The 18,123-nt window shown below is 52.6% G+C and overlaps 1 protein-coding gene across 4 annotated transcripts in view; it reads right to left on the minus strand.

Moving 5' to 3' along the window:
* Positions 1-12,457: 12,457 nt before the first annotated feature.
* CADM1 (cell adhesion molecule 1) overlaps positions 12,458-18,123 on the minus strand; it is a 133,593-nt gene continuing 127,927 nt past the window's right edge. For all 4 annotated transcript variants that reach the window (XM_041413721.1, XM_041413720.1, XM_041413719.1 and 1 more), the window contains 2 exons: positions 14,821-14,952; positions 12,458-14,628 (listed from right to left, as the gene is read on the minus strand). In XM_041413721.1, coding sequence (XP_041269655.1) covers positions 14,510-14,628; positions 14,821-14,952 — 251 coding nt within the window. In that variant the 3' untranslated portion in view covers positions 12,458-14,509. The remainder of the gene's footprint in view (positions 14,629-14,820; positions 14,953-18,123) is intronic.

The raw sequence follows: 18,123 nt of genomic DNA on the forward strand, positions 1-18,123 counted from the left end.
ATCTCCCCAGATCCCCCACGTGCTCTCTGGCCACCCTGACTCCCCAACACCTCTCTGGAGCTGGCATTGCTGTGATGGAACGGAGCCCTGAGCACGCTTTTTGTCCTTCAGAGGAGCCTCCCCACGCACTGCAAGCACAGCTGTGGCCTCTGTGACCCCCCAGCCCGTGCTGCCTCCACGGACTCATCCTCAGCACGCTGCCACCAGCACGGCGTGATGCTCGCTGCCTCCCTCCGCGGGAGGACTCTGAGGAGCTGGGCCCTGGACAAACGTGTCCTTCAGCCTGCAGGCCTCAGACCAGCTTTGGCAAGGATGGATGCTAAAAATACATCCTGTCCTTTCCTCCCCTTTTGGCTTCCCAAAAGCCAGGCTAAAAATAAGAGCTATTTGCAGGAAAATCCCCCAGCACTGAGACTCCTTTTCCTCCCCTTCCAGGACACAACACTATTGCTGTTAAGTGACCTGTGAGCACACCTTCAGGAGATGAGAAAAATGGCACACAGGGTTCAGAGCATTAAACAGGCAGCCAGGGCTGGGGTCAAGCATTTCTGGTGATGAGTGAGCTCACCCTGCCAGCTCCTCTCCACTGGGAGATCAGCCCTGACCTGCTGACCACACGGTCCAGACTGAGGGGGCTGCAGGACCAACCCTCCTCCTCCTCCTCCTTGCTGCCTTCCCACCCCTGCACACCCTGCACACGTGCCCTCCAGCCAGCTCAGCTACACTTCACAGAGTCTAGTTTCCATAAATAAAAATTAAGCAAACACTTAACAAGCGTCATGCATATTAATACCCTCCAGGTGAAGGTTAGCATGAGCTGTGATTGTGGCAAATCCGCATTTGATTAGATTGACTTGAAAACAGGGGAGATAAACAACCCACAAAACCCTAAAAATTACTATAATTTATTCTTTTGACCTCTACGAGTTTCTCGGTTTTATACAGCTTCAGCCTCCTTCCCTGCTCAGGGCACTTCAAAGGAGCAGGTGGTGGCACATGAAGAGTGACTCCGCTGCCCTGGCCTCTTGAAGGGCTCCCCACAAGCAGCTCAGAGGGTTTGACTCAGCCTGTACAAAGCTCCCTGTGGAAATGAGAGCTGTTCCAGGTGCCTGGGCTGGGGCACTGCTGCAGGACAAGCAGGGGATGGGTGTGAGGGATGGCAGAGCTGCCCTCTCCCCCAAGCTGCGGTGCGTTAGCTCCGAGCTGTGGTGCTGCTGGCAAGCCAGCAGGATGAGCCTGGCTCGGGAAGCAGCATTTCCCCCCTGCCAGCCCCCAGATACAAACTCTCCAGCAGGTCTGTGCCTTTGCAATAACCTTCCTGGAGCCCGGGCAGCTCCTCCTGGGCCCCAGCTCACATCTGGGCCAGTGCAGATGTTTTAGGAGGCCCCTCCCGGGATGAACAAAGCAGCTCCCAGCTCCCGAGTTTTCCCCAGCACAGCAGTCAGTGTGAATCCCACACAGTCGGTGCTTTCCCCACCCTCTAACCCGAGCCATAAAGGACATTGCAGCTGCAGACAGAGCGACAGCAGCTGCTTAACAAACCCCGGTGAAGAAACCGTGGCAGGATCCAGCTGTGGCTGGCAGTTCTCCGCGGGGTCCCTGCTCCACTGCCGAGCACAGGGCGCGGCTGCTGTGCCACAGGGGCCGTTGTTATTCATTCCTGTCCCGTCTGTGGTGACAGTGTTAATCACAGCAGGCTCTGGGAGAGGGATGCTAATGAAGATGTGATGCGGGCAGCGCCGTCCGCGGCCATTTCTCAATTCATTAGCATCCTGTCACTCCGAGGGGCGACCGCAGAGACCTGTGTTCCCACCTTTCACCAAAACATGACAGGATAATAAAGCAATACTATTTTTACTGGGGAAAAGCCAAGAACATTCCTTAAGCTCAGTGTTTGTTGCGGCGAGTCCCTAAAACTGGGAACAGAACCCAGTGCCCAACCGAGCAACAGCAAAGTGCCTGGCACCCCTGGCAGGGCACCCACGGGCAGGTCCAGCAGCCCCATTCCTCTTCAAGGTGCTGCTCTACCCACGGCAAGGAGCAGGGAATTGTGTGGAGTGAGCATGAAAAGCTGGGTGTGTGTCCCAAGGCAGGACAGACCCTGCTGGGAGCTCCTGCAGCGCCGGTGCCCTCGCACCTGCACGAACTCTTTATTGGGTGGCAAGGATATGGAGAAGGGAACAGGCAGCAAAGCACAACAGGAAAAACTCAGATCTTGGGGTCTGAGGTCCAGACTGTGCTCCACCAACCAGACAATTGTCCATGCCCCCAATATTTGTGCTCCACATCCCAGCAGGTGAACAGGACTCTTTGGCAGGGCCGATCCATTCCAGCAGCTCCACAGGGAGAACAGCCCATTGCTCTACTGAAATCACACTGCATCCTCAGGAAAGTTGCAGTGTGCTCTGACCAGCTTCAGCTTAGAAAATACAGTCCTTTGAGCACTCTCATGGGTGCCTGAGGTGACGTGATCATAGATAAGGCAGGTTTCCATCCTAGCTGTGAGCACCCTGCTCTGCTCTGGGCAGGCTTCCATGCTGTTTCCATCACTGTGACACCCAAACTCAGCGCCTCAGCTCTGACCCTGTGTCATTTGTTACCAGCACACATTCAGATGAGCTGTGAAGCTCATGCAAACACTAAATCTGGGGATACACAGGTTTTGCTGGTATCTGTTCTCCTGACAGTGGCTTCATCATGGGAACAACAGCAGCACAGCGTGAGCCAAGGATAGCAAGCAGCTGGCACAGAGCCTTGGAAAATACACCTTGTAGCCACCCCAAAGCCACCTGCCTGGCTGATTGGGGATGGAGCTGTAACCCAGTCAGGGGGTGCATTTGCAGCCGGGTTCCAGCCTGGGGCTCGTTCTCACCCTCGGCAGGCAGGGAGGGGAATGAGCCACATCTCCCTGGCTGCAGCAGGACGAGGCTCTCACCCTCCCCTGGCAGGGTCCCCTGGAGGCTCCGAGGGGCTGCTGCAGCTGGGGGTGATGGGGTCCCGTGGAGGGCAGCCCCTCTCTGCGAGTCGAAGCGTTCCTGCTAGAGAAATTAAATTACACTTTGGAAGGTGGAACGATGTGCCTGTGTTTGAACGGCAGCATCTGCTTTCAGTGAGATGCTCATGAGCAGCGAGTTTGGCAGGTGCTGGTGTGACAAAGCAGCCAGGAGGTCCCTGGCCATGTCAGCTTCCTGAATCCAAGAGAAATCCCATTGCCTTCCTTCCTGTAAGGGCTGAGCAGCAGTCAGTGCTCTGAGGCAGAGAGAGGCAAACTCGTGTTGGCAGCACCTGGACAGCACCAGAGACCTCACACTTCTCTGATTGAATTTCTCTCCTCTGCCCTGGATCCCTCCTGGCTCCCCTGCCAGCCTCAGCTGCAGCACAGGAACACACAGCCAGCACATCCAGCCCCGCTGCCCGAGCCTCCCCAGGGCTGGCAGCTCTCCACAGCCATCCCTGCTCCTGGCAGAGAGCTTTTGTGGGTGAGGGGGGCAAGGTGGGGGTCACCACGGGGAGAGGAGACACGGCGAGATGCAGAGAGGCAAGCAGGGAGCAGGAGCACATCCAGGGCCAGCCCATGAAGACACGGCTGTGCCAAGACCCACTCGGGGGTCCCACCCCTGCATGGAGCCACCCAGCCAGGACAAGTCTGCAGGAGGGAACCTTCTGAAGCAGCTGACGAGGAAAATGTGTTTGCTGCCCTCCCAGATGAAAGAAAATGTTCAGTGCACACTCTGACAATACAGACCTCTCCTGATCTGATGCTCACTCCTCTTGAAAACACTCAAAAAAGGAATAATCTTGCTCCCCATCCTCCTCTCACAGGCTCTCACAAAGGCACCAGCTCTTCTCCATGTCTTTTTTTTTTTTAAATAAAGACCATGCACTTCCATTTAATTAAAAGTATCTACGTAGGAATGAGATTAATTAATTCTCCTTCTACCCAAGAGCCCTCTCATTGTGTTCACTTAAATGAGGTTTTAAATGTTGTCTCTTTGCCGTATCTGGGCCAGTTGTCTCCAGACAACACTTGGAGTGTTCTTGCAGCTCGTGCTATGCCACCCTGCATCTCTCACACGGAGATGAGGAGCACAGGCCCATTCCCTCCCTGCTCTGGAGGATGTTCAGGATGCAGGTGGCCCTCTCCAAGGATCTGCCCAAACTCCAGCAGCCTGAACAGTCCAGGACACGGGCAGCCTCCAGGCAAGGCTGGAAATGCCAGGAGGGAGCTGCCAAAGCTGGAGCACAGGGCAGGGGGAGCAGCAGCAGGGACAGGAGCTTGTGCCCCACAGCACTGGTGCTAATGGTGAGTGAGGAGCACCAGGGCAGCCCCTGCAGCCCCTCCCAGCAGCAGCTCCAGCTGCTTTGGTGCAAGCCAGTAGATCAGCAGTGTGGGAGGTGCTGCTCCCCAGCCTGGAGCTCTCTGTGGGCACCCACACATTTCTCTGAGCAGGTCAAGCACAAAGACACTGAAGGATGACAGCTGACATGAGAACTCAGCTTTAGCCATCCCAAGTAGAAGGAAAGGGAACAAAGGAAATGGACAAGCCCCTCAGGTTTGGGGGGTGACCTCAAGCAATGCTGCAAGGATGGCCGTGTCTGTTCTGCCTGGGGAGTGGCACACACACTCTGTACCCAAATTCCACCTTTCTGCTGCTTGGAGCTGCCTGTGAGCATGGCAGGGAGCCCTGCTCTCCCCTTCCCCCGGGTAAAGCCCTGGCAAAGCACCACGTTTGCACCCCACTTCCCAGAGGCAACTCATGTTTCACCCAAATTCCCTATGATAAATCTTTATCTGAGTGCCCATGGCAAGCCTGTGGTGGCTTTGTTCACTCAGATTAGCTCCACACAGATTAGCTCCTTGTGGCACTCAGCCGGTTCACATGGATTTCTGATAAATGTTTTGAAAGATTTTTGACTTTGGGGGGAAAAAAACCCCCAAAAACCTGAGAGGAATAGAGGGGAAGAAGAAAGAAAGTCTTTGCCTGCCCACACTGCAGATAGCACTGGAGATGTGAAATATTCATTGCCTTTCAAACAGGCAGGGCCAACGAGCTGGGAAACACTTCTGTCCCCCGGTGACAGATCATCCTCTGCCTGGCCCCACCCTGGAGCAGCTCCTTCTTTCTGCTCCGTCCCACTGCCTGCCTGGCGAGGCCAGGACTCCGTGGAAGGATGCTGCTCCTTCCTCTGCACCCCGAGGGGGACTGGAGGCTGCAGGTGGATCTTCAAAGCCAATTTGGGGTGCCCAGGCAGCACTTCCCTCCTCCCAGTTTATATCTCTGCAGCAAATACAGTCAATTCAGTGGATCGCCTTAACCTCGCCTTCCTCTCCCCTGGAACTCTAATCTTTTATTCATCTCAAATGTGAGCAAAGACTTTAGTCTAGGTAGTAAAATGACAGTGAGACTGGCAGGTGTGTCACCTTTTGGTGGCACATGGGGGCTGTGGGTGCTCCTGGTTGCACCTGCAGCCCCAGCTGAGCAGGAGCCTTGGGCTGGGCTCAGTGAGGATGAGGATGAGCAGCCCTGGCACAGCCAGGGCTGGCAGAGAGGAGCACACAGACTCCTGAGGCAGGGCTGGGATCTGCCTGGGGATGGAAATTTCCAGCATCCCTTTCAGGCACCCCTTTGCTCTCTGCTGGATTCCTCTGCCTGCCATTAGCCTTCAGAGCTCTGATTTGTCGGCCTGTCATTTGGACAAATGTTGACGGGCAGAAACAAGCAGGGCTCTCTTTCCCCCCTCCCCTTTTCTCTCTTTTTCCACTGAAGGATGACAGCTGACATGAGAACTCAGCTTTAGCCATCCCAAGTAGAAGGAAAGGGAACAAAGGAAATGGACAAGCCCCTCAGGTTTGGGGGGTGACCTCAAGCAATGCTGCAAGGATGGCCGTGTCTGTTCTGCCTGGGGAGTGGCACACACACTCTGTACCCAAATTCCACCTTTCTGCTGCTTGGAGCTGCCTGTGAGCATGGCAGGGAGCCCTGCTCTCCCCTTCCCCCGGGTAAAGCCCTGGCAAAGCACCACGTTTGCACCCCACTTCCCAGAGGCAACTCATGTTTCACCCAAATTCCCTATGATAAATCTTTATCTGAGTGCCCATGGCAAGCCTGTGGTGGCTTTGTTCACTCAGATTAGCTCCACACAGATTAGCTCCTTGTGGCACTCAGCCGGTTCACATGGATTTCTGATAAATGTTTTGAAAGATTTTTCTGACTTTGGGGGGAAAAAAAACCCCAAAAAACCTGAGAGGAATGGAGGGGAAGAAGAAAGAAAGTCTTTGCCTGCCCACACTGCAGATAGCACTGGAGATGTGAAATATTCATTGCCTTTCAAACAGGCAGGGCCAACGAGCTGGGAAACACTTCTGTCCCCCGGTGACAGATCATCCTCTGCCTGGCCCCACCCTGGAGCAGCTCCTTCTTTCTGCTCCGTCCCACTGCCTGCCTGGCGAGGCCAGGACTCCGTGGAAGGATGCTGCTCCTTCCTCTGCACCCCGAGGGGGACTGGAGGCTGCAGGTGGATCTTCAAAGCCAATTTGGGGTGCCCAGGCAGCACTTCCCTCCTCCCAGTTTATATCTCTGCAGCAAATACAGTCAATTCAGTGGATCGCCTTAACCTCGCCTTCCTCTCCCCTGGAACTCTAATCTTTTATTCATCTCAAATGTGAGCAAAGACTTTAGTCTAGGTAGTAAAGTGACAGTGAGACTGGCAGGTGTGTTACCTTTTGGTGGCACATGGGGGCTGTGGGTGCTCCTGGTGGCACCTGCAGCCCCAGCTGAGCAGGAGCCTTGGGCTGGGCTCAGTGAGGATGAGGATGAGCAGCCCTGGCACAGCCAGGGCTGGCAGAGAGGAGCACACAGACTCCTGAGGCAGGGCTGGGATCTGCCTGGGGATGGAAATTTCCAGCATCCCTTTCAGGCACCCCTTTGCTCTCTGCTGGATTCCTCTGCCTGCCATTAGCCTTCAGAGCTCTGATTTGTCGGCCTGTCATTTGGACAAATGTTGACGGGCAGAAACAAGCAGGGCTCTCTTTCCCCCCTCCCCTTTTCTCTCTTTTTCCACCTTCCACACTCTCCACTGCCATGAGAACATCAAGGGAAAAGGATGAACAACTGACCCATAAAATAAATACAGGGCTTACAGTTTCTGATAGAGATTAAATATTGTAGGAGTCATGACTAGATAAAAGCCAGTGGAAGGAAAAGCCTCAGACCTCAATAGAGCATTAAATAAAAAGAAAGCAGCACATATACACACACACCCAGACACAAGAAGATGTGCTGCAAGATTTATGGGGAGTTTGATAATCTGAACTGGTTTTGCTCCAGGCAGACTCACCTCGGGAGTGCAGCTCACACGGAGCCCTGAGGAGGTGAGCAGAGGCAGAACGTGGCTCTGCCTCACCCTGCCCATGGGCTGGCAGCCTCTGTCCCAGTGCCAGAGATCCCAGTGACACTTGGTCACTGGGATCCCAGAGATCCCTTGGTCCATGTGTGACCAGCCCACAGGGACCAGGCAGGCAGGGCAGACAGAGGGAGCACACTGGGGGGGTGGGTGATGCCAACTCCTCCAGAGCTCGAGGGCTTCGATGGGGACACCTGGCACGATCTGCTTGTGACCCTGCCACTCCCAGCAGGACAAACTGATGCTCCAAGGATTTCCACTGAACACACAAAGGGTCCAAGAACCTCAGCAAACCCTGCTCTTCATTTCCCTTTGCCTCACTGAAAACTGTCTGCTAAGCTGTCCCATGACCCAGCTCCCAAACCTGAGAGCTCCACCGCAAATTTAATTTCTCCTCCATCGGCTTGCAAACGCGTGGAGTTTGGGGTTTGCTCTAAAGCTGCCTGCCAGCCCTGGCACGAGCCCCGTGGGCCAGGGCACAGCTCGGGGCAGGGCTGCTGGCCCCGAGCCGCAGCATCTCCCCTCCCCAGGGCCAGGAGCACCCTGCAGCTCCAGCCCAGCAATCAGGCACACAGCAGGCAGGAAAAGCGGCAGCACAGTGAGAACTGGAGCCGCTCTTGGCAGCAAATTAGACATTTAAAAACTGAGGAGAGTGAGTGGCAAAGATTAAACGCGTTATAGATTTGCTGGAGGAGAGGCGAGCCAAGCAAAGGTGGATCATTGACACCCCTCAGGCAACTGGGTGAAGATTTGTTTATGTACTGGTGTGTAATCAAGTAGGAATGAATGCGAGACACGGGGCCTTAATTTTTCATTTGCAATCAAGGCCACGTACACACCTTTTCTTAGTCACAGAAAAACACTGCCACGCTCCGTGTCCCTGCTCGGCAGCATCACCCAGAGAAGGGACAATTACCAGGGATAATCGGGCTGATTGCGGACAGAGCAGTGGGGAAGGACTGCCCGGGGCCGCAGGGAAGGGCTGCCTGGCTGTGGGTGTGGGGAGAAGCCCCTTCCCAGCAGGTCCCAGCCACCACTGCAGGATGCTCGGGGCACCGTGCTCCCCTGGCTGGGAGCAGGCTGTGTGGAAGAAGCACGAATGTCCCTGCACTGGGACACAGCTTGCTCAGACCTTGTCCTTCCCCAGACATGCCCCTTCCCCATGCATGGACAAGGGGCATGTCTGGGGAAGAACAAGGTCTGAGCAAGCTGTGGACAAGGGGCATGTCTGGGGAAGGACAAGGTCTGAGCAAGCTGTGGACAAGGGGCATGTCTGGGGAAGGACAAGGTCTGAGCAAGCTGTGTCCCAGTGCAGGGCACGGGGCAGCACCTTCCATCCTGGGAACACACACAGGGAGCAGCTACAGAGAACAGAAAGCTGACCATGGGCACGGAAAACAGTGGAGAGAGCTGGAACTGAGAAAGGAGAAAAGGCTCAGGGTGCAGAAAAGAACAGGGAGAGTCACAGGCTGAAGAATACCTTCTCCACCTCATTGAGATTCCCATGCAGGCCCCATTTTGAGGAGCTGCTGCCAACCTGTCGCAGCTGTGGCGCCTGGAGGCAGCGAGGTGCCGTCCCCGGGGGAGGCTGAGAGCCGGGAACAGAGGAGAGAGGAGGGCATCTGATCAAATATTCCCTTTGCTCCTGGCAGCCCTCACATCTCCCGCCTGCTCGCTCCGTGCCTGCTCCGGCTGTGCTCGGGCAGGCGAGGTGGGAGCTGCAGGAATCCCGGGGGAATGGTGCTGCCCTGGCAGGTGCTTAACCTGGGGCTCAGCAGCCCAGGTGTGACACAGCACCTGCACAGGTACCACTGCAGCCTGGGATTCCCACTTTGGGGCATCCCACTCACCCCAAAGGATGCTGAGAGCCAGCACCTGAGGACTTGGGTCAGCACTGGTACTGTTGGGACACAAAGCAGGAAAATAGGATTTCCAGGATTTCTCTGGGGACAGGGCATGGAACAGCTTAGAGCAACTCTGCCAGCCACCACAGGGAGTGAAGTCGGGAGGCAGACGTGGGTCTGGCTCACAGGTGTGCCCCAAGGCAGGAACGAGACATCCCAGGGCTGCTGAATGCCTTCACTCTTCCAAAGGGCTCAGTTTCCCCACCTTCTGGGGTGCAGGCTGTCCCCCAAACCACACTCAGGCTGCCCAGTGCCCGAACCCTGCTCACCTTGGGCTGCAGAGCTGTTGAATGGCACCTCTCCCTTCCCTTTCCCATCCACATTCTGCATCCCTGCTCCATCTGTAGGCATTATTCCTGTGCTGCCCACATCACTCCAGGTCTGTGACTTACAGGGCTGCCGCTATCCTGCACAACAGGATAAGGAACTGGTGCAGGAGAACAGGCTGTGGGCAGATAGGCAGAGGCACACGGGTTACAGCTGATATTAATGCAGCTCAGCCCGGGCTGACAGGGAAAACAGATGGAGAGCTCTGCAGCCAGCGCTGGAGTCTCGAGCAGAGCACACCCATCAGTCCATCATCTCCCCGGGGACGGGTGAGGGGACAGGATGAGCCTGGAGGGGTGAGAGAGGACCTGACACGGGCCAGGGAGGCATCCTGGGGACACTGATGGTGTCCCCAGTCACAGCAGCCCTCAGGGTCTCTCTCCAGGAGAGCCTGTGCTGGGCAGGATTGCTGAGCTCTCCTCCTTCTCCTCGCTGCACAGCTGGATCTGAACAGAGTTTGCTTATTGAACTCAAGCTCTTTACTGCACTAAAGTCTGCTTATTCAACTAAAGTTTATTTTTTCACATAGTGTTTGTTGGCTCGGCTAAGGCTTATTTTTCTTCCTAAAACCCGTTTGTTTACGTAAAGCCTGTTTATTTAACTGAAACAGACCAAGGAGCTCCTCGGTTTGCAGCCCAGCTGCAGGGCGTGCAGAGCTCTGCAGAGTCCCACAGGACCCTGCCCAGCCCCTGCCCTGCTCACCGTGGGCACAGCTTTTTGGGAGAGACCTCGGAGTGCTGCAGGGATCACCTCCACGGCTGACTCTGGAAACAGGACAAGCCCGGTTTAAACCCTTCGTGGTCAGTGCACTGAAATTCTTTTCCTGGTTACACTAATTCAGACGTAAATTTTTAAGCCAGGTGTTGGGGTTTAGATGGAATTCAGGTTTTCCCTTGGCTGAGATGACACAGCCAGACAAAGCTGCTGGGACACAGCGCTGGGTGCCACACGTGCCCCTGCCCGATCGATGCCACCTGCAGCAGGCGTTATCCCAGGTGGCACAGCACCAGCAGCTGCCTAGAAAATGGGATTGGATCTTCAGAAAAAGCTATTAGCCCCTTGTTAGGACCCTCTGATGAGAACTGACTGGCCGGCAGGGATCGATGCTGCCAGCTCACGCCTCGTCCCTGCTCCCGTGTATTTCAATCACCCGGCCCAGATCCAGGTACGCCTTACCTGGTGTGAGTTTAAGTGTCATTTGTTGCTAATTACTTTACGTGGCTTAAGGTTTTCGGCAACTTCAGCCTGGCAGAACAGGCTGTAATTACACAGACTCAGATACCCAGTTAAAACAATTCCTCCCTGTATTTGGTTAAAAAGGGAAGAAATTTAAGAACTGTATTATTGACCTAATAAAGTAATTTTGCAATTAGGACCAAATGACTTCTGCAAATTGTGAAAATGTGAAATTCAGGGCAAGGACTACATTCTTATTTGAAGTAATGATGGTTTTCTTCATTTTCATAAAATCCTGGCAGTGTCCTCAGCTCAGTGTAATGGGCCAGGCTCAGCAGCTGTGGGGTCAGGTATGAGGAGTGTGTTTCTGCAGTTGGTCACAAGGTATAGCGGTCACTAAATCTTGTTGCTCAATTGTTACTGACTTCAGCTTTCCCCACCCAAATTCTTTGTATCTCAGTGTCTGAGAAGTTAATGCAAAGGATTTCTTCAGGTACCTGATCCTGCATGCTACAGGTACAGTTTCCTGCCACCTACTTGTACTGCCTGTGTAGGGCCAGAAAAGCAAAGGACCAGAGTGTTTAGGTTCAATGGGAAGAAAAGCACCACTAAATAACCTTAAAACCCTGAAAGACGTGGACCCCTGAGAGGATAAATTACAGACACCACAAGTGTGAGACACAATTAGTGCTGGCTTAAGGAGAAAACCATCGTGAGCTGGCATCAGCCACAAACCTCTTCTGCACTGAAGTAATTGCAATAGCCATGGAAACCATCAAAGCTGCTCTGCTCGTTTCAGGTAAGAAAAGAGCGAGCTGCTTTTTTGGCTCTGCCCTATGGTTTTTCCCTCAGTGTCATGATTTTGCTCAGAAAAACGTTATCTGTGACATAACCACGAGATGCCCTGAGTGCCCAAGAGCCGGACAGTGGCCTTGGTCTGGCACAGACACCTGGGTCTGCACGGCCCCTCGGGGGCCAAGCACGCCGCTTTTCTGCACGGCTGTTCTCGGTGTGATCTCCTCAAAAAGCAATTGTCTTCCTCCTCATCCTTTGTGCAAAACATAAAAGATTAATGATTCTAATTTCAGCGCCGCAGCTGCCTCGCAGCCTGGTTTGGGGGGCTGTGGTGGGGGGAAGGCAGGAGGGGGAGTGCTGGCTGCCCGAGCGGAGCCACGCGGATCCTTCCAGCAGCTCCGGCCGCCGGGGCCGCGCGTCGCTGGCAAAATTGGAAATGCCAAGTGGTTCACAGACACACGCCAGGAAATCTGGCAGCACCAGGACTGAACGGGACACAAGAACGGGGTGAGGAGGTCACGTATTTCAACACTTACCTTCCAAGGGAGGATGTAAATATGTGTCTGCTATTAAGAACTTGCGTACCGACCTACCCCAGCCTGGGAAAGTTGGAATATCAGTGTCACATCAATTTTCTCCAAGGCATTACTCCTTAAATAAAATAATTTAGCAATTATAAACAAGAAACTTACGAAATCTCCTCTATATTATATGCAGGCTCAATACATCAGGTTTAACTCCTTTTATCCTAGTGCTGAGGGTGACCTGCTCAGCCCCAGCCCACGTTACTGCTGGAGCTCCAATAGTGGACTCTGTAACAGCTGGGATAAAGAGTGCAAAACAAGGTCTAGTTTTGTAACATTAACTTTTTTTTATTAAGAAGACAGATATTTTATAGTACTTCTTTTCCTTTGTAAAAATGGGATACATGAACCAATACAAAATGTGAATGGGAACAGATGGATATGTATTTTCTTACACTGTAACATCTTCCATGGACACCTTAAAACAGAACTGGCCTAAGGGGGAAAAATAAAAAGGCCGGGTAAATAAAGAACAAGGTTGTTTATCATCAGTTCTGCGTTCTTCATTTGTGATCCTCCTTTAAACAAGGTTGTTCTTTCTTCACGCTTCAAAGTCCTAATGATCTAAAGCTGTACAAAGTAATACTCAACAATACATTTCAACAGTGCACTGTATACTGAAGAAAAAATACATAAACCGATATACAACTAAAATTAATAATTTCCTGGTTTTTCTCCTGTTTTTACGTGTGGGGTTTTTTTTTTTTTTTTTTATTTTTCCAATGCGTGGGGCCGAAATTTTGCAATCTACCTGAGACGGAAAACACCAATCAAACACATGAACCTGAGACATGTCAACATTGTAAGTCAAAGTTACATCGGTAACACTGCACTACGGTACACTTCCAAACAAATATGGGCTGCTCAAGGCCAGGATGCCCGTCCCGTGCCGCGGAGCCCCCGGCTCCAGCCTGGCTGCTTCTCACCGCGATGGGGTTTGGCAATGGTGCTGAGGGCTCAGGGAAGAGCTGCGCTCGACAAAAGCTGCTCGGAAAAAACGGGTGTTTCGCGAGGTTCTGCTCGTGAAGAGGGGAAAAGACGGAGGAGTAGTGCCGGGGAACGGGCCCGCGTGCTGCGCCAGGCCGCCCCGCTCCCGAGGGAATCCCACATTGTAATGGTTCTGCCAAAAGACAGCAATTAAAAAACAAACGCACGGAAATGGCCCCCCCCCCCCCGAAACCCGTAAAAAAATCCCCAAACCTGACACTAAGATTAATGCTTTCCTTAAATAAATCAGATACATTTGCCACATAAACACAATAAAAAAGTATCGCTCGAAATCCATGATTACTCACCAAAAAAAAGTCAGCATATATAACTTTATACCGTCTTCCCGCTGCAGTTTGCTACCTGTCGCTTACAATTCCAATTGAGCCAGAGTCTCCTGTGCACCTATGGCTTTAGTGGTCATTAGCACGCTCGTTTCAACACAAATTCCCGCGTTTTACTCAGCAGGTAGAAAAAAAAGGCAGTTTTGTTCATCCAGCCGCTCTCCAGGTCTGGGCTCACACGTCAGAGGGGCTTTACCTGCTGAATCCATGGCCGCCAAGCGGGGAGAGGATGAGGAGAAGCCCCTGCACCCGGGAGGGCTCTGCCTGCCCAGCAAGGACCCTGCTCCCGCATCCCCGCGGCCACGCAGCGCCTCTGCCGAGCTCCAGCCCATTTCCCAGCCGCCACCATCGAAAGCACCTGAAACAGCCACAAAAGGGGGCTTGGGGGGTGTTATCCGAGCCCTGACGGCAACAGGGGAACGGGACATGGGCACACTGAACTGCAAACTACGCATCTAAAATGTGCTGGTTCTCCTCCGATGAGCTCGAGTTCTGAACGGAAACCGGTGAAGAGAAAAAAGGGGAAACACCTTCAGAGAAACGCACCTACTCCACGGGGTCCCAGCTGGCAACTCCAGAAACAGGAAAGGGGAAACGAAGAGCCACAGAAACCCGAAGGGAACTAACGCACAGAAGCCCCTCTTCTTCCCAGCCTCCCCCCGACCCGAACGAACAGAAATTAAACAAGGCACAGAATCTTCTGCAAATGACTTCACTAAACTAAATCCAAGCTGGACTTGGCCAAAAAAAGAAAACCCAAACGAACTGAGGTGTCAAACAGCAGAGTGTACTTTACGAGGAATATTTTTACACAGCAAATCCCAGACCTTCCCGGCCTCACCGCTCTCCACCCATTTGCTTTTTTTTCCTTAAAAAAAAAAAGACACAAGCTGGTTGCAACTTCCAAGATCACTTTGTCTTTGTAGCGTTTAAATAGGGCCAGTAGTAACCGTCCACAGTTGGACACCTCATGGGAACCAAGGCTGCTCTAGATGAAGTACTCTTTCTTTTCCTCGGAGTTGTTTTGTCCCCCCTCTGCGTTGATGATGGCTGTGTCTGCATCGGCCGCATCATCTGCTCCTTTGGCTTCGTGAGTGAAGTATGTACCTGCAAGGGAAGTGGAGGCTGCGTGACTCCTCGGGGGTCTTGGTGTGGCGCTGAGGGAGCGATCAACAAAGGAAACAAAAAGTGCCGCCGGGAGAGAAACCGGGGGGTGTGTCCCGTCAGACGTGACAACGCCACGACTGAGGGGACACACGAGCCTGGCCTTCCATCCTCCAGCTTTGGTCTCTGTCTTACCTTTATGTCTGGCAAAATATCGCCCTAAAATGATGAGCAGGCAAAGCATCGCAAAGACGACGACGGCCACGACGCCACCAACCACAGCATGGTCCACACTCCGTATGGCCCCTTCCTCACCTGCGCGGGAATCTGTTGAGATCAGAAGAGGAATAAGAATTGGGGACTTACTACGACGCTCTCGGCAGGCTGTGGCTGCAGCTGCTCTCGGGATGGGAAGAGCTGCCCTCGGGCTCTCCAGAGGAGCAGGGGTGAAGCACGGAGCTAACTAGACAGATGAGTTCGGGCAGAGGAGCTTTGTCCGGAGCCGAACTGATCTGGCGGCTCGACTCGCGAGGTGTTTTCCGCTAAAAGCAGCAGCACTATGACTACGCACGTGGGAGACAGCTGGGAGAGGGGAGGAAGGGCACATGGAGTTGTTGGTGGGGATCTATTTTGGGAAATTTCCCTATAGTGCTCCCCAAATCTCAGCCTTCTTGGTGGATGGGGCATGGAGAAGAGCAGTACAATATGGGAAAATTAATCGTTAGCTCTGAGAAATGTCATTAACGAGTGCCCTGTTGAAAACATTTCAACTTCCCAAAACACTCCTTGCCCAAAACCCAACCCACCCAGCATGGAAAATGTGTTTACAACCATCCTCTGCCCCAAATGAACTGGGTTCCACCACGAACCCTCACCTTTACTGTCCAATGCAACCTAAAAGCATACAGCCCTCCTGACCCAAAAGCTAACACCCAGTCCGAGGCCGACAGTGAGCAGTAACTGTACAGTGCCTCCGACTGCTTTACTGCGTTTATTTAACTCCTCACCACACAATTAGTTTCCTTTGAGAAGCACCTCTCCCTCGGGATGCCGTCACCTGGGAGAGGGATGACTGATGTGGTGGAGGAACAGCTCTGGAATGAACCCCAGATGAGCTATGGCCATGTAAAATGAATGTATAGCAGTGTAAACAATTTTAATTTAAGAACGCAGCTACATCAACCCTCGCTGCAATCCTAATGGCAACTGAGATTTATAACGCAGTAAAAAACAATTATTCTCCCGCTGATTAATACATTAACATTTTGGAATAGAAGCTAAACCATTGTCTCTTTTTTTTAGTGAGTCAAGCGCGACACCTCTATTAAAATGATTTACTGGCCATACCTTACAATTTAAGCACAGCAGCAACAGAAACGGTAAAAATCTTTTAACTTTACATGATTTGTGAAGTCATATGTGAAGGATTTACCATTTAAATCTTTCACTACAAGAAGCACATGGCCCATAAATCTGCCCTGCCTGCGCCTGCCTGGACACCTCGGAGAAATGCGTTTTGCCAGGACGACTGAGAGAGCAAATGCAAGTCAATTTTTAAGAAAGATTTATCTCCGTCTCCCTCCAAAGAACAGAGCAAATCTCTGAAGCCTCCACCTCTAATAATATTTGAAGTTTATCGATCAAGCGTACAGATCCGTGACAGCTAAAGGTAATGGGGCTCTTTTGAGCTGAGACCTGATACAAAGCTTTCGAGCAGCAGCTGGGATTTACGCTTTCTATCGATATTTCCAATTCTGCTCCAAGATTAAGGACTGAGGGACCCAAGTAAATAACTGGGGACCAAGAGCACCATAAAGGGCCTTTTAATTAAAACAATTTAAGAAAAAAAGCCCCTTCGAGTAACCTCTGAGAGCAGGAGCCCCAGTGTGGGCAGTGAGATGCTAGGATGAGCTGGGGTGTGGTGAGAGACACTGTGAAGACCCTTTCAGCAGCTTGGCTGATAAGGTAAAAACTGCAGCCAAAAAAGATTATTCCCCTGCAAACCAAGAACACAGCAAAGGGGAACCTTCTGTCTCATCTCCAGTGGGAACAGATCATGCTGTGATCTCTTCCCAGCATCCGCTCTGTGGCAAGCTGAACACCCCTGCATGTTGAGGGAAAGGTGCCCACGGACACTCATGGGGTGCTGAGCTGATCCCGTGCCCGGGCACAGAACTGCTGCTTGCCCAGGGTGGCAGCTGGGGAAAACCAGTCACACTGGGCATCCTGGGAGCCCCCACTCCACTCCAGCTTGGCTGATCTGGCCTCCATGAACCCGCTCTCCGCAAAGCAACTGAATGGCTCATCTGCTGGAGCAGCTGCTTTAGGCATGCTTCACTCCATTTTTTTCCTATTTTTTTAAAAACTTTGCACCCGGTTCCGCTCGGCTGCATTCGGAGCAGCCAGCAGCATCCCAGCCTGGGCGGATGAGTGCCTTGTTGACATCTGGAACAGCTGAGGGGCATAAACATGCTGAGTTACGGCTCTGTAATGTGCTTCCAGCAGGATTTTGCATCAAGAGGCATTTTTTCTTCATCATCATAAATTAAGGTTCTGGAAAGACGAAGCTGTGTGTTTGTGCTGGCAGCGGCAGCCTCCACACCATCCCACTGCACGGAGACAAGGCTGTGACAGAGCCCTGTGCCTGACACATCCCTCTTGTCTTCCCTTTGCGTGGCATCGTGCCAAGAGCAGGGAGCGAGGGTTCCCCTGAGAAGGGACTTTGGCCTAAAGCCTTGCCAGGTTTGCTCAGCAAGAGTTGTTAAGTGTCAGTTCCTCTGCTGAGACGTGCAGGGCCATTTTTCTCAATTGCTCCTCCTAAGGAAGACCCCTGCGAGGTGCCAGCCCCAAGTTCACGCTGTTACACACGTGGCTGAATACATCCTCACGCTTGCACGTGGCCTAAAACATTCCTCCTGCAGCATCTCCTCTCCTTGCCTCCAGCCCCTCATCAACCCCTCGTGCTCTGGCAGTATGACCCAGCACCAAGAGCTCTGCCTGCAGGCATGGCAAAGCCCAAAGCCAGCGCCAGCGACTGACACTGCTCCCAGCAAACCTGTCTGTGTGCCACCGGCACAGCAGCAGCCCCTCCACATCCTGTCCCTCGCTATTTCTTGGGTAATTAACAAAGTGTCAGGTCTATGGAACAAGGAATAATTCCCCAAAGCCAAAGAGAGACTTGACCTTAACAACCGGAATCTGCTTTAAATGCTGTCTCCAATTCACCCAAGCTATTCCCGCCTCCTATCTCTGATTAAACCAGAAATCACAACTTTATTGCTGAAGAGGGAACAGTTGAGATGGCAGGAACTGACAAAATGCCACATTATTTGCTAATCCTAATATGTTATTCTTCCTCAAGATTTGCTTTTCTCAGCACCAATTCAATTACAGATGCTACAAATCCTTCTGACATTTAATTCCCTCTTGTCAGGGCGCAGTAAATGTATACATGCAGAGCTTTCCCATTAGGATGTTAATATATATTGGAGCAAGCTG

This window comes from Onychostruthus taczanowskii, unplaced genomic scaffold, assembly GCF_017590055.1.
Source record: "Onychostruthus taczanowskii isolate IOZ18803 unplaced genomic scaffold, ASM1759005v1 scaffold43, whole genome shotgun sequence".
Lineage (NCBI taxonomy): Eukaryota > Metazoa > Chordata > Aves > Passeriformes > Passeridae > Onychostruthus > Onychostruthus taczanowskii.